Here is a 14,087-nt window from a genome sequence, read left to right on the forward strand (position 1 = left end):
AGAAAAAAAGGAATAAAAAAGAAAAGAAAAGCTCTTAAGACCACCGGAAGGCAAGTTTGCTCATGTTTAAACACATAGGTAAAGAATGAAGCTCCTTTTTAGGATAAAGTGGTACCAAAATTCCATCTTATTGTAGAGTCCAGAACATTCATTATTTTTTAAATCTTATATTTAAAACCTATAATGCATGAAGCACCTTTGTCAGGGTGGTAAAGCCAATGAATCATTGACAAACAATCAGTATCATCAAAACTACATTAGAAGAATGAAATGGCATGAGAGTTGCATGATGGGTAATGAATGCCCAACACACCTCCGGAAGTTTTACTGAGGGAACGTGATTTTGTTTGATCTTCTCTTCTCTCTTCTTTTCTTACACTAATTTGAACTCTTTTACTCTCTGCTCATGTATTTCCTGATTCATTTGGACAAAAAAAAGCTAAAGTTCTGGAGGGATGTAAGTCTGGGCACTTTTGCTGTGAAATTTGTTGTGAATTAGCTCCTTTAACGTATGTCTTTTGCTTTTTTCTGTTTGAAGTGTTTATGAGTTTGATATGAATATTAACATATTTAATCCTTTAATAAACATTAAATCACCCAACTATAAAGCTATATGTAAATTATAGCTAAGATCTGCCATGAAAACAAGAACTTCCATGACAGTTTGTGTGCATGCTGCATGCTCTTTGGTTGTTTGTCTCTATGGGTTTGGTTACATTGATAAACTAAAGCTGGGCACTTTTATATTTTTAGACAATTTCTTGCAGAATCAGTTTCTGCAAAGGTGGTGCATCTGTGCTGGTTTGTGCCAAGGTGTGTGTGTATGTGTGTGGGAAATAGAGATGCTTGTCTTCACGCTGGTTTCTGTGCTTCAGTGCCTCAGCCTCCCACAATAACTCATCAGTCCCCCAAGGATTACATCATCGACCCTCGGGAGAACATCATTATCCACTGCGAGGCGAAAGGAAAGCCTCATCCCAGGTGAGTGTCGCTTTGAATCACCATGGTTACTGCTACTGCAGATTCTGCTGCTGTGGACGGATGCTTGATGCTTAACACCTACCAAACTCTTCCTGAAAATGTGCAAAAAAAATATACTCACCCTCTGTCTATCCATGATGTAGGTGAGTTTGTTTCTTCATTGAAACAGATTTGGAGAAGTTTAGCATTATATCACTTGCTCAGCAATGGATCCTCTGCAGTGAATGGGTGCCGTCAGAATGAGACTTCAAACAGCTGATGACTCCAGTCCCTCAATTAACATCCTGTGATGTGAAATCTGCATGTTTGTAATAAACGAGTCCAAGTTTTTAAATGCAAGCCTTAAAATACGAGTTCTCTATCCATAATATTGCTTTCTCCAAGTCCCCCAAGGATTACATCATCGACCCTCGGGAGAACATCATTATCCACTGCGAGGCGAAAGGAAAGCCTCATCCCAGGTGAGTGTCGCTTTGAATCACCATGGTTACTGCTACTGCAGATTCTGCTGCTGTGGACGGATGCTTGATGCTTAACACCTACCAAACTCTTCCTGAAAATGTGCAAAAAAAATATACTCACCCTCTGTCTATCCATGATGTAGGTGAGTTTGTTTCTTCATTGAAACAGATTTGGAGAAGTTTAGCATTATATCACTTGCTCAGCAATGGATCCTCTGCAGTGAATGGGTGCCGTCAGAATGAGACTTCAAACAGCTGATGACTCCAGTCCCTCAATTAACATCCTGTGATGTGAAATCTGCATGTTTGTAATAAACGAGTCCAAGTTTTTAAATGCAAGCCTTAAAATACGAGTTCTCTATCCATAATATTGCTTTCTCCAGTGAAAAAGTCGTCTCATCTGAATCCAGGGAGAAATATGCACAGATTAAGTGAAGTGAAGTGAAAACAGTCCAAAACAGTTCTAAACAAATATGTTGGTGGATTTTGATGTGAGAGGACAACTGGGGATGGACTTTTTCACCAGAGGAAGCATTATTATGGATTATGGGGTTGTATTTTGACCAGAAGGAAAGGTTTAAAGGTAAAAAGCCTTAATGATGTATTTATTTCTTTAAAACACGCGGCTTTTCACTTCACAAGACGTTAATTGAATGACTGGAGTGGATTGCTTATGGATTATTGTGATGTTTTTATAAGCTGCAATGCAAAATTTCTGTAATGCTTTGAGTATTGCTAAATTTCTCCAAATCTGAAGAAAAAGACTCATCTACATCTTGGATGCCCTGAGAGTCAGTACATTTCTGCAAATTTTCATTTTTGGGTCATTAAAGCATCACAAAATTAGAATAAAGTGACTTGTGCACAGTAATGCTAGTCTTTTGAAGTCATGCAATAATAGCATTATGTGAAGAACAGACTGAAATTTAACTCATTTAAGATATAACGGTATTCATTTTGGACTCTTTCTCACACAACGCTATTGTGAGGCTTCAGATGACTGAAATATAGCACACAAGTCATATGGACCACTTTTGTGATGCTTTATTTGGAGTTTGTCAGTGTAAATCACCAGTTTCTTGTATGGAAAAGAGCAGCTTGAACATTCTACCAAATAACTATTTTCATATTTCACGTAAAAAAAAGATCTGACTTATAAGGGTGGGTAGATTTTCAAAAAATTAAGGAAAAAAAAAATCAATAGTAATGTCACTCTGCGTGTATGTTGTCATAATTGATTTTCTATTTTCACTCCTTTCTATCTAGCTTTTCATGGACACGTAATGGCATTCATTTCGATGTGGAAAAAGATTCCAAAGTTATCCTGAAGCCCAACTCAGGCACTCTGGTCATTGACATTAGTGGAGAGAAGGCAGAGGCGTACGAGGGTGTTTACCAGTGCATCGCCCGCAACGAGCACGGCTCTGCCTTGTCCAATAACATTGTCATCCGTCAGTCAAGTAAGACAGACACATCTAAACAGAATACATTGCCACAGGAATGTTTTGTTCATATTTTTGCAGTTGCCTCCTGTCAGATTTTTTTTTTTAATTGAGAGCCCAATTCTGTTTCATAGGGTCCCCCTTGTGGTCAAAAGAGAAAATTGAACCAATCACAGTGCAGAGGGGTATGTCTCTTGTACTGCAGTGCAGACCCCCAGCTGGCCTGCCTCCTCCAATCATCTTCTGGATGGATAACAGTAAGATATATCACACATATTCACATAGATTTGTGACAATAACACGCCACACACATCAGTCTTGCTTGCACATTCTAGTGTAAGCAGTCACTGAATGTCTCATTTGGTTACGTTTTCATATACTTTACATGGCAACCCAAGTATGTAAAATCACTGCTCTGTTTTGCAGGTTTAGCTCATTGTTGTTTTATGGTCCTTCTTTTATTGGCAAATAGTGTTCACAATGAACTTATATGCTTCCATCTGCTCTCATACTACTCGATTAAAGGCCAAAAATCAAATAAAAAGCACATACACTGTTTTGTGTCAGATTTCCAGAGACTTCCCCAAAACAGCCGTGTATCCCAGGCTTTAAACGGAGACCTGTATTTCTCCAACGTGCTCATGGATGACAACAGAAACGACTACATCTGCTACGCCCGCTTCCCACACACTCAGACTATCCAACAGAAACAGCCCATCACTGTCAATGTGCTGGACAGTAAGTGTTTTTAGTCTGCTGCTACAAACAGAGTCACCAATTTCTGTTCCATACAATCGTCTGTGTAAATCAGTTTTTTTTAAATAGAAGAAACTCTGCTTTTTTATGTTGAATTAAGCTTGCACAATATGTACAGAATCACATTTTATTCTGTTATTATTAGGGCTGTCAAACTATGATGAAAGTTTAATTGAATTAATTCTACAATATGCCGCCGATTAATTCATTGAATTAATACACCAATAATTGCATATATCCATATTTGCCCCAAGAAAAGCCCCACAGTGAGATAATTGCTTAGTAAGACATTACAAAGCAGTGACTAGAGAAAAAGTGGTATTTCAAATAAAAAAATAATTTTTCCAATGGTAGAAAAATTCCTTATTGCAGAATTTACATAAATTTCATGTATTTAATGTATTCTTTTTTTCTATTTTTTAAAATAAAAATACAATAATTTGTAAAAATAATTATGTTTTTACAGTGTTACATTTTCCCTTTTATTTTTGAATGCCTCTTCAGTTTTTCCTGCTGTGTTCAGACCCGTAAATGTCAAAGCATTGCATGCTGATTATTTTCTGTTGTATTCCAGTTGAAGCTATGAATGACACTGTGTTGGCAGCTTTTTTGAATGGCTCAGATTTTTGGGGTGGTGAGTGCTAGCAGAACTTCTCCAAGTGAACCCAACTTTCATCCCTCCCATCACTTGTGTTTCTGCCTAACCAGGAATAGCTCATTACCTAATATATCACGTATAACCAGAAATATAACCCACTTGTAGAATCCCAACCCTGACTCCAAACAACTTGATCTTTATGAAGGTCTTACGCTGTATTGCACTTGGTATTAACATTCATTTCATCACATCTTTTTAATGAAAACTGATTTAGTCAGATTTATCAAAAAGACTGAAGCCAACACTACAGGAGTTGACTATCATTGGCATTGTGTATGGCAACACAATTTCCAAGATTACTGTATATGAATGGTAATCAGTCCTTTTTATTTGTTTTTAATTGTCTAATTAACATTTCAGCAGTGTCTACACATCTTCTACTGGTCACTAAACTTTCCCTGTTTTAAACTGCATGTATTAGTGTTGATAGTACATTCTGTATGCAACACTATACAGTATAAGGTACTGTAAAATATCTCACTAAAACATTGTTCATTGCTATTATATTTTTCATTTGGATCTTTCCATTCTCTTTTAAAGGCCATCTAAAAGAAGCAATGAAAGGATAAAATTATTGTCATTCAGTATGAGCTTCACTTGATAAAAGACATCAGGGCATTTTTAGCAAGTCAGAAGACTTTTCTAAGTTTCAAAATAAATACATTTTCCGACATTGTCATTTTCCATTTATAGTGTCAAATTTGACCAGTAATATGCTGTTTGTACACCTCTAGTTTTATCTACCTTGTTCATGTGTGGTTTTACCACCAAAACAGGATCTTTTCCCTTCTCCTAAGTCCTGGGCAATAGCTGGCAGGTTACAAGATTTGTCTGCCTGATTGTGGCCTATCTATGTTCTAGACAGTCCTTCTGGGGAGAGAGCGCCCACTTTCATGCAGCCACCAGGAATGCACAGTACCAGCATGGTCCTGAAAGGAGACGCGCTGCAGCTGGAATGCATCGCTGATGGCCTGTAAGTAGGAGGAAGTGGAAAAATGGCTCTCTCTTGGGTCAAAGAATGGCTAATGCTAAATCTGTAGCCATGTCCATTTTTTATTCTGATTGGGAAAGGATTTGCATAAACAGTTCAAATATGTTTGACTTTATTGTGTTTTTCAGTCCAACGCCAGATATCTCCTGGAGCAAGGTGAACGGTGACCTGCCAAGCGGCCGTTTTTCATTTCACAGTTTCCAGAAAACTCTGAAGATAACAGAGGTGACAGAAGCAGATGGGGGAGATTACCGCTGTTTAGCCAAGAATCGCCTGGGGAGCAACCATCACATCATCACTGTAGTGGTCAGAGGTCTGTCACAGGACGTCTTTTCATCTGTCACATCTCAAAAATCTTGTTTAGTCTCATCATTCACTAACCCCGGGATGCCATCCTGAACCGTTTCATGGACTTGAGCTGATCTGAAAGACCCTTTGTGTTTCCTGTTATTCAGAAATTACCCACTGGTTTGCCAGATATCTTAAAATGCACGATGGAATAATTCTAATCTGTTGCACAGGAAGATAACATTCTAAATTCAAATTTTGTCAGTTTGATTTTTAAACTCTTTCTTTCCATTTCCACAGCGGCTCCCTTTTGGATCAGTGCCCCTCAGAACCTCATCCTGGCCCCGAAAGAATCTGGAATGCTCACCTGCCGGGCGGATGGCAACCCTAAACCCACGGTCACATGGTCTGTCAATGGAATTCCCATTGAAAGTATGTAAAGCCGACTTTTTCAAAATAATGTCGCTTTTTCCAGTATCTAGCTACTATTTTTTTAACAAGTATTTTTATATTGATATTCAGGATGTTCTGATTTATTGTACTTAATCAGTTTGTTTGCATAGTACCTGTAAATAAACTGATTCTATAAAATCATTCACTGAATGTTTGTCTTTATAGCATAATATTTCGTTAAATGTTGCTTTTCACCTGTATAAACTAAGTGTTTTTATTTATTTGTCTAGTTTTTTTTTTGTTGTATTATTGCTGTTTAAGTTTTATACTTTCCCTAATTCATTTCATTGTTTTTGTGCCAGTGGGAAATATTGTTCTTATTAAATTATAAATGATATCATCTGATATATTTAAAATTAATAATGTAGTTTGCTAATTTTTGTTAGTAGCTTGTAGCATAGCTAGTTACTTGTTCAGAAGAATGGCTTGATTATAGTTAAATTATGAGTATGATTATGATGTTATTTCTTGATAGACTCACATAAGGACCCCAGTCGGAAAATCGAAAATGGCAATATCATCCTCAGTGATGTTCAGACCGGCTCAAGCGCTGTTTACCAGTGCAACGCCTCCAATGAGTACGGTTACCTGCTGGGCAATGCCTTTGTCAGCATCCTGGGTATGTTACTGTATAAGCATATACAGTATATTCTATTCTATTCTATTTTTCAGTTGTTCTGTATGGCAAATTAAATATATTACATTTCAGCTGAACCTCCAAGGGTGCTGACCCCTCCAAATCACGTGTACTCAGTCATCACTAACAGTAGGGCTTTGTTAGACTGTGCTTCGTTTGGCTCACCACTTCCAAAAATCACATGGTGAGATTCAAAAAAAAAAAAATTGTTTAATTCTTTTTAAGTTTGCCGCTAATATCCATCAAAGTGTTTACTGGGAGTTTATGTTGCATGGTGATTATGTTTCTGTGATCTGCAGGTTTAAAGACGGTCAGAGCATAGTGGATGGCGACTTGTACATCATTCATAAGAACAATACCTTAGAGATCAATGTGGCTCGGCCAGTAAACAGTGGCAAATACACCTGCATTGCCTCAAACAGTCTTGGCAACAAAGAAAATCACATTTACCTGGAAGTGAAAGGTGAGTGAAAACAAATTTGTTTAGCTGAAATTGGTGTATTTGTAATATGCTAAAAGAATGAACAGTAGTATTAGTATTATGATGAGAAATATAAGAGAAAAGAGCTAGATTTATGTTGTTTTCTTTCTGCAGAGCCTACACGGATCCTCAGACAGCTTGGGTATAAAGTGGTCCAGAGAAACAGCATGGCTGTGTTTGAGTGCAAGGTCAAACACGACCCCACACTCTTTCCCTCCATGATATGGCTCAAAGACAATATGGAGCTTCCCGACGACTCTCGGTATGACCTGCAATCAGTGCTGCAATTGTTGTTCAAATATAAGCACCATCTGAAACAGGGGTTAGCACCTGAGGCTCTGCGCAAGATACGAGTGAGGGAGATTAATATTTAATGTTTTATTTTGTTTATTTTAGAAATAATGAAGTCGTTTGCATTTTTGCAGATGCAACAGTTTGGTATTTTTCTATTTATAGGCATTTTTCCTATTAGAAAAAAAATACACTACTGTAAGTGGTTTGGGGTCAGTAAGATTTTTCCCCCCCTTTTTTTAAAAAAAGAAAGAAATTACTTTTTTTTTTATTCAACAAGGGAATTTATTTTAAGTTGTTACAAAATATTTATATTTCAAATAAATGCTGTTCCTTTAAATGTTTTATCAAAGAATCTTGAAAACAAATGTACCAGTTTCCATAAAAAAATATTATATAGAAAGAATGTAACATTACAACTGTTTTCAATGTTAATAATAATAATAATACTAAAATCAGCATATTAGAATGATTTCTGAAGGATCACATGACACTGAAGACTGGAATAATGGCTTTTCCATCACAGGAATAAATTGCATTTTAATTAAAATGTTTAGAATAGAAAATTGTTATTTTATATTAAATATTATTGTTTTAAACGATATTATTGTTTTACAGTATTTTCAAATAAATGCAGCCTTGGTGAGCATAAGAGAGTAATCTTAAAAAATGTTGAAAAAACTTACCAACCCTAAAATTTGAACGGTAAAGTATATACAAGAGAAAAAATTGGAAAATTAAAACAATAATAATAATTTTTAAAAAATATATTCACAAAAAAAGCGCATTTGATCTAAAATTTAACTTTTGAAGTTTGAGAAAAGTAAAAATAATGATGTTTATTTGCACTGAAAGGTGGCCTGTAGCTACTTGTTTTTGACTAGCAGGTGTGTGTTTGTGTGTGTAGATTTGAGGTGGGCTCTGATAGTCTGACTATACATGACGTGGGAGAGGACGATGAGGGCAACTACACCTGCATCAGAAACACCACCCTTGACCAAGATTCAGCCAGCGCCATGCTCACAGTAGTCGGTACGCTCAGTTTATACATCACTCTCAACACTCTCACCTGCTTCAGTTTTTTCAGAAACTGTACAATATACATTATGGCATCCTAGATTTTTGTCAATACAGATTAGATGGGTGCTGTTGTAGAGTTGAAATTGTACTTTTTTGTATAATTAACTTTTGACTTCCGCAAACCTGCTTTCCTTGTCAGAGGCCACACCAACACCACCTGTAATAATGGGTAAAATGCACTTCTTTCAGTTCCCAAACAGGTCCCAAAACCATTTGATGCATTTGTATTTTTGCTTTTTTTTGTTTATCCCTCATCACCTTCCTAATATGTGCTTATGAATGTGCTTTGTGGATGTTTTCCATTAATACATAAACTGTTAAAGGCAATTTAGGTTTTTAGTTTTTGCAAATGAGGCAGCTCACTAAACTCTTCCTGACCTCATTTAGAAATAAAGACCTGTGTGGTTTCAGCTTTACCAACAGTCTCTCATTCCAATTTTACATTCTGATGAGTTAGTAGTGAATTCGTACAATCTCATGTTTATGTTTTCATACGATCTGCTCACACCACACTGAGGCTGGTTTAGGGGTTGACCTTCATGCTTACTTTTTCCTGCAAATTTTGTGTTTTTGTACAACTCAAATCATACTAATTCAATCTCATGAAACATTTTCTCACGAAATCGGTTTGGCTGTACCTTTTAGACACTTTAAAATCGTGCCTTTAACAGAATGTCACATTTTAGTCTGTGACATTTTTTTTTTTTTGGTGGTCTTTTTTTTGCCTTGTGTTGCATGTTTTATGTCTATTGTAATTCAGCTGGATTGAGTTTTGTGTCTAATAATACAGTATCTGGTTTTCCAGAGCAACCGGATCCACCGACAGACCTGGAGCTGACAGACCAACGAGAGCACAGTGTTCAGCTTACATGGACCCCTGGTGATGAAAACAATAGTCCTATTCAATGTGAGTTAAAACGTATTAAAAACTCATCTTTGTTTGTTACCTTGTGGTAGATCAATTGGTCATCCACATAATAGGTCAACAGAAACATTTAGGTCTGCTCTTCTGATCCATTTATACCTGGTTACCTCAGTGTTCCTGATCCAGTATGAAGATTCGCTCCACGAGCCTGGAGTATGGGTCAATATGACCGAAGTCTCAGGAACCAGCACCACAGCACACCTGGAGCTTTCCCCGTATGTGTATTACTCCTTCAGGGTCCTGGCACTCAATGAAGTGGGTCTGAGTGAACCCAGCGCTCCATCCAGACAGTACAGGACCAACCCTGCACGTGAGTTACCCTAGCAAGAAAGTAGAATTCTTAAAAATATTTAAACGCCCTTGTATTTTTATGAATCAGAGTCTGATTGTGATTCTCACAGAGCCTGAAGTGAGTCCATCAGAAGTTGAAGTCATTGGAACGTCACCTGACAGTATGACAATAACTTGGAGGGTAAAACACTTTGATTTTATTCAGTAGAGTACACTCCTAAAAATAAAGGTTCCAAAAGGGGGGTTTCACAGCAATGCCATTGAAGAACCATTTTTGGGGTCCTTAGAGAACCTTTCAGTGATCAGTTCTTAATCAGATCTGTTTTTTAGGGTGAAGAAGAATTTTTTTTTTACTATAAAAACCATTTGTGCATTGGAAAGGTTCGATGGACGTTAAAGGTTCTTCAAAGAACCATAGATGCCAATAACAAACCTTTATTTTTAAGAGTATACCTACTAATTTAGCTGAATTCCTAGTTTATATGGTTTCCATTTTAATGTCTGGTGACCAGGAGCTGACTGGGCTGGAGTCGAACGGTCCAGGCCTACAGTACAAGGTGAGCTGGAGACAGGAAGATGTGGATCAGCAATGGACGTCACTCACTCTGGCCAATGTCTCGCTATATGTGGTGACAGGAACGCCCACTTTTACGCCCTATGAAGTCACCGTGCAGGCGGTCAATGACTACGGCCCCGGTCCCAGACCAGAGGTAGTGCTGGGATATTCAGGAGAGGACTGTGAGTAAGCTGCAGAAAGCACTCAAACTTATTTATATTATTCTACATTACTTGCAGTGTATTTTTATTATATTATATTATATTATATTATATTATATTATATTATATTATATTATATTATATTATATTATATTATATTATATTATATTATATTATATTATATTATATTATATTATATTATATTATATTATATTAACAAGTGGGGGCTCGTCGGTTCGTCTTTTAATTGGCTGGTGGTAAGTACTCTTTTCTCTCAAATTGTTTGACTGTTTTCGACTGTGGGAGGGGAAGATAGTGTTGCAGGCAGTAAGGATAATGGAGTTTGATTTTACTGCGTTTACTCTTTGCCCTACAATTGAAGCTTTTAATCGTAGTAAGAAAAAAGATCTGATTTTGATAGCTCTTTGATAATTTTTCGATACTGATGTTCCAAAAGACGTTCCAAAACAACTGCTTAAGGACGAACTGTTTAAGAAATTTTGCCTAAAGAGTCTGAGGACAGCGTTTAGGTTCAGTCTGAAGCGGCATTGGAAACTGCAGCCAAAGATGAGAATCTCAACTCTGACTCTGTTGTGCCTCATGATCCTAGGATTGCCTTAAAATTTAAGGAAATGAAACTTTTGATTAAAAAACAGGAATGGGAGGCAGAAATGATTAGGCTTTGAATAGTAGAGAAACAGGCTGGTCGAGATATCCAATTACATAAAATGGATATGGAAGCAGAGCGGTTGGTTAAAAAGCCAGTTCCACCACTGCGTACTAGGCCCACATTGGTCTCGTCACCCTTAACGACTGCTGACAGTACAGCCACAGAGGATTTTGCTTATACACCCTCTAGCGATAGTTTCAATGTCTGTAAGTATATAAGACTTGTGCCTCTATTTAGAGAGACAGAAGTTGACTCCTACTTCGTTGCATTTGAACGTGCCGCTGGTACTCCAGTGTAGCCTTTCAGGGAAAGCTCAGGAAGTTTGCTCGGCACTTCCTATAGAACGCTCTCTTCACTATGAAATTGTTAAATCTGCAGTTTTGCGAGTGTATGAACTTGTCCCTGAGGCCTATAGACAGAAATTCCGCAGTCATTCAAAAACAGTCAACCAAACTTATGTTGAATTTGTGAGAGAGAAGAGAGTTCTTTTTGAAAAGTGGTGTCTGTCTAGCAAGGTTACTACCCTGGAAGACTTGCAGGAATTAATCTTGCTAGAGGACTTCAAAAATTGTGTTCCTGCGAAGATTGTCGTGCTCTTAAATGAACAAAAAGTGACGTCGTTTTGGCAGATGAGTTTGTGCTGACACAGTCACTGAAAATGTTCATCCGATATGGTGGACAGATTCCAAGAAATAAAGAATATAGTTCCATTACAAATAATAATAAATTATGTTTTGTATGTCTTTTTTATGTCATCTTAGTACCAACTGTGGCCCCAGAGAACGTAAAAGTTTCTGTTCAGAATGGGACAGTGGCTGAAGTGAGCTGGGACGCTGTTCCTCTTTCAACAGTACAAGGACGACTGAATGGATATAAGGTACTTACTTAACAGTGAAAATACATTTACATCTCTAATATTATTCACCAATTACGGAGATCTACCTAAAGATGTTGACATTTGAGCTGCAAGCAGTCTAAGATATTGGCCATTTTCTAGGTGAGTTACTGGAAGATGAGAAGCCTACACAAGCAAGACCCTGAGCCCGAGAAACCACAGGAGCTCATCTTTCACGGGAATGAGACGGAGGGTCTTCTGTTTGGCCTTCATCCCTACAGCCAGTACACCCTCAACATCAGAGCCTTCAACGGGAAAGGAGACGGACCCACCAGCTCCAATCAGATATTTGAAACACCAGAGGGAGGTATAGTGTGTACTTGCTTACTATATGTACTCACTTGTTAAAGTATGAAATATTATTTAAAGGAGAATAAACTATATACACTTTTTTTAGTTCCTGGGCCTCCTGCAGATTTAAAAGTCCAAAATCTGAACCTGGACTCATTGGTTGTGAAGTGGGTGCCACCTGTAGAATATAACGGTCACTTGACAGGATACTTGCTCAAATACCAGCCTAGTAAGTCTAAATTGAGGCATGTTTTATGGGATTTTGTTGCTGACTTATAAAATGATGCTGATTGCTTACACTTTTCATCCTCTCTATGTGAACTCTCTTCTTCTTGTAGTCAATACAACAGATGAACTTGGGCCGCTCAAAGAGCTGCTTCTAGCAGCAAACGAGACCAGCATCACTCTGGACAACCTCAAGCACAGCACACGCTACAAGTTCTATTTGAACGCCAAGACTATCAAGGGCTCTGGCCCCACTGTCACAGAAGAGGGCGTCACAATCATGGACGAAGGTGAGGACTAGCTTTGTGACTGATTTTACAATATAACGTTTTCAGGATTTGATGCAAGGATCCAGGTGCAGTATTTTATTCTCAAAGGTGGCTTCACATGAACTGCAAGCAGAATAAAACTTGTTCAAAGGTTTGTATTTCAGCTGAGGAATCCCGTCTTCAGTTTCCTCAGGCTTTTCGTTCCATGTTCTACGTCTACAATATAATGCTTTTAATGCTTTAAGGGTTGCATACTGCATGAATAGTTTTAACACAAACATAACATGCAGTTTGTCTGTTTTATTTATATTTGACATTTATTTATACTTTTATTTATACTTTTATTTTTTTAAATATTATTTATTTTGTGAGGCAATATTAGTCACTTTTTTAAAGTGCTATTCACTGTCATGTTCTTAATCAGTATTTTTGTCTTATTCGAAGCGTAGAACCTCACAAATATTTGTTTTTCTTTTGTATTTGTATTGTATTGAAATGTACCCTCCAACAGCATCATATATCGTGACTTATACATTTAGAAACAATCTATTTTGATTGTTAGGTGGCTGCTATTTATATCCCCTCTACCTTTGTCTTCTTTTGTCTCTCTTTCTCTCTCTCTCTTTTCAATGAAGCATTAATTCGGCATCCCGCAGTAGAGGCGGGTAAAGGTAACACCAGTATCAGGCTGATGAGAATGCATGCTGGTTGAGCATCAGCTATGTGACTAGAAAGCCACTGTAGCAGTGAAAAGAGATAGATACATATGCATGAACCTCCTCAGGCCAAAAAGCTTTACACCTGACTCAGCCTTCTCCATATGTCATGGAGAGTCATGTTACCAACAAATGCAAATTCCATCCCAATGCTTTCAGTAGGGCTTAGCTAGAACATCTGCTGTTTAAAGGAATAGTTCACCCAAAAATAAATGCTATTGGTTTTTAATCTTAGTGCAGCTCTAGCAGTAGAGTGTACAAGTTGACTCCAAAAATGACAAAAAAAGCACCATTACAGTGATTCACATGGCTTGTGCACTATATTTCAAGTCTTTTGAAGCCATATGTTACTTTTAAATAAAGATCAGAATTAATTTATAGTTGTTATTCACTTCTAATTTTTCCACATAGTGAACTCGAGAACTGGAACAGTGAATGAATTGCTCTTCTAATGGGTTCTTTTTAGTGGTGACTAAGTTTGCAAATTGGACTAAGCTGAATTGATTCATTCAGATGATTCATGAATTGAACTGAATCTCAGATTTAACAACTCACTGCATGGGACAATT

General features: G+C 37.4%; 1 protein-coding gene across 12 annotated transcripts in view; it reads left to right on the top strand.

The window, feature by feature from the left end:
• nrcama (neuronal cell adhesion molecule a) overlaps positions 1-14,087 on the top strand; it is a 52,337-nt gene that overhangs the window by 30,787 nt on the left and 7,463 nt on the right. For 3 of the 12 annotated variants that reach the window (XM_016574717.1, XM_016574724.1, XM_016574718.1), the window contains exons 4-27: positions 440-457; positions 876-981; positions 2,709-2,902; positions 3,019-3,141; positions 3,452-3,622; positions 4,215-4,274; positions 5,160-5,271; positions 5,418-5,602; positions 5,878-6,009; positions 6,506-6,649; positions 6,740-6,851; positions 6,967-7,130; positions 7,263-7,410; positions 8,347-8,471; positions 8,659-8,688; positions 9,325-9,426; positions 9,557-9,754; positions 9,846-9,916; positions 10,248-10,473; positions 11,884-11,999; positions 12,120-12,324; positions 12,415-12,537; positions 12,647-12,823; positions 13,438-13,473. In XM_016574717.1, coding sequence (XP_016430203.1) covers positions 440-457; positions 876-981; positions 2,709-2,902; positions 3,019-3,141; positions 3,452-3,622; positions 4,215-4,274; positions 5,160-5,271; positions 5,418-5,602; positions 5,878-6,009; positions 6,506-6,649; positions 6,740-6,851; positions 6,967-7,130; positions 7,263-7,410; positions 8,347-8,471; positions 8,659-8,688; positions 9,325-9,426; positions 9,557-9,754; positions 9,846-9,916; positions 10,248-10,473; positions 11,884-11,999; positions 12,120-12,324; positions 12,415-12,537; positions 12,647-12,823; positions 13,438-13,473 — 3,078 coding nt within the window. Of the gene's footprint in view, positions 1-439; positions 458-875; positions 982-1,374; positions 1,443-2,708; positions 2,903-3,018; positions 3,142-3,451; positions 3,623-4,214; positions 4,275-5,159; positions 5,272-5,417; positions 5,603-5,877; positions 6,010-6,505; positions 6,650-6,739; positions 6,852-6,966; positions 7,131-7,262; positions 7,411-8,346; positions 8,472-8,658; positions 8,689-9,324; positions 9,427-9,556; positions 9,755-9,845; positions 9,917-10,247; positions 10,474-11,883; positions 12,000-12,119; positions 12,325-12,414; positions 12,538-12,646; positions 12,824-13,437; positions 13,474-14,087 lie in introns of all 12 variants that reach the window. The other 9 variants (XM_016574725.1, XM_016574728.1, XM_016574719.1 and 6 more) reach the window with 8 other exon arrangements.

The sequence above is a fragment of the Sinocyclocheilus rhinocerous genome, unplaced genomic scaffold, assembly GCF_001515625.1.
Source record: "Sinocyclocheilus rhinocerous isolate Xijiao unplaced genomic scaffold, SAMN03320098_v1.1 scaffold1164, whole genome shotgun sequence".
Taxonomy (NCBI): domain Eukaryota; kingdom Metazoa; phylum Chordata; class Actinopteri; order Cypriniformes; family Cyprinidae; genus Sinocyclocheilus; species Sinocyclocheilus rhinocerous.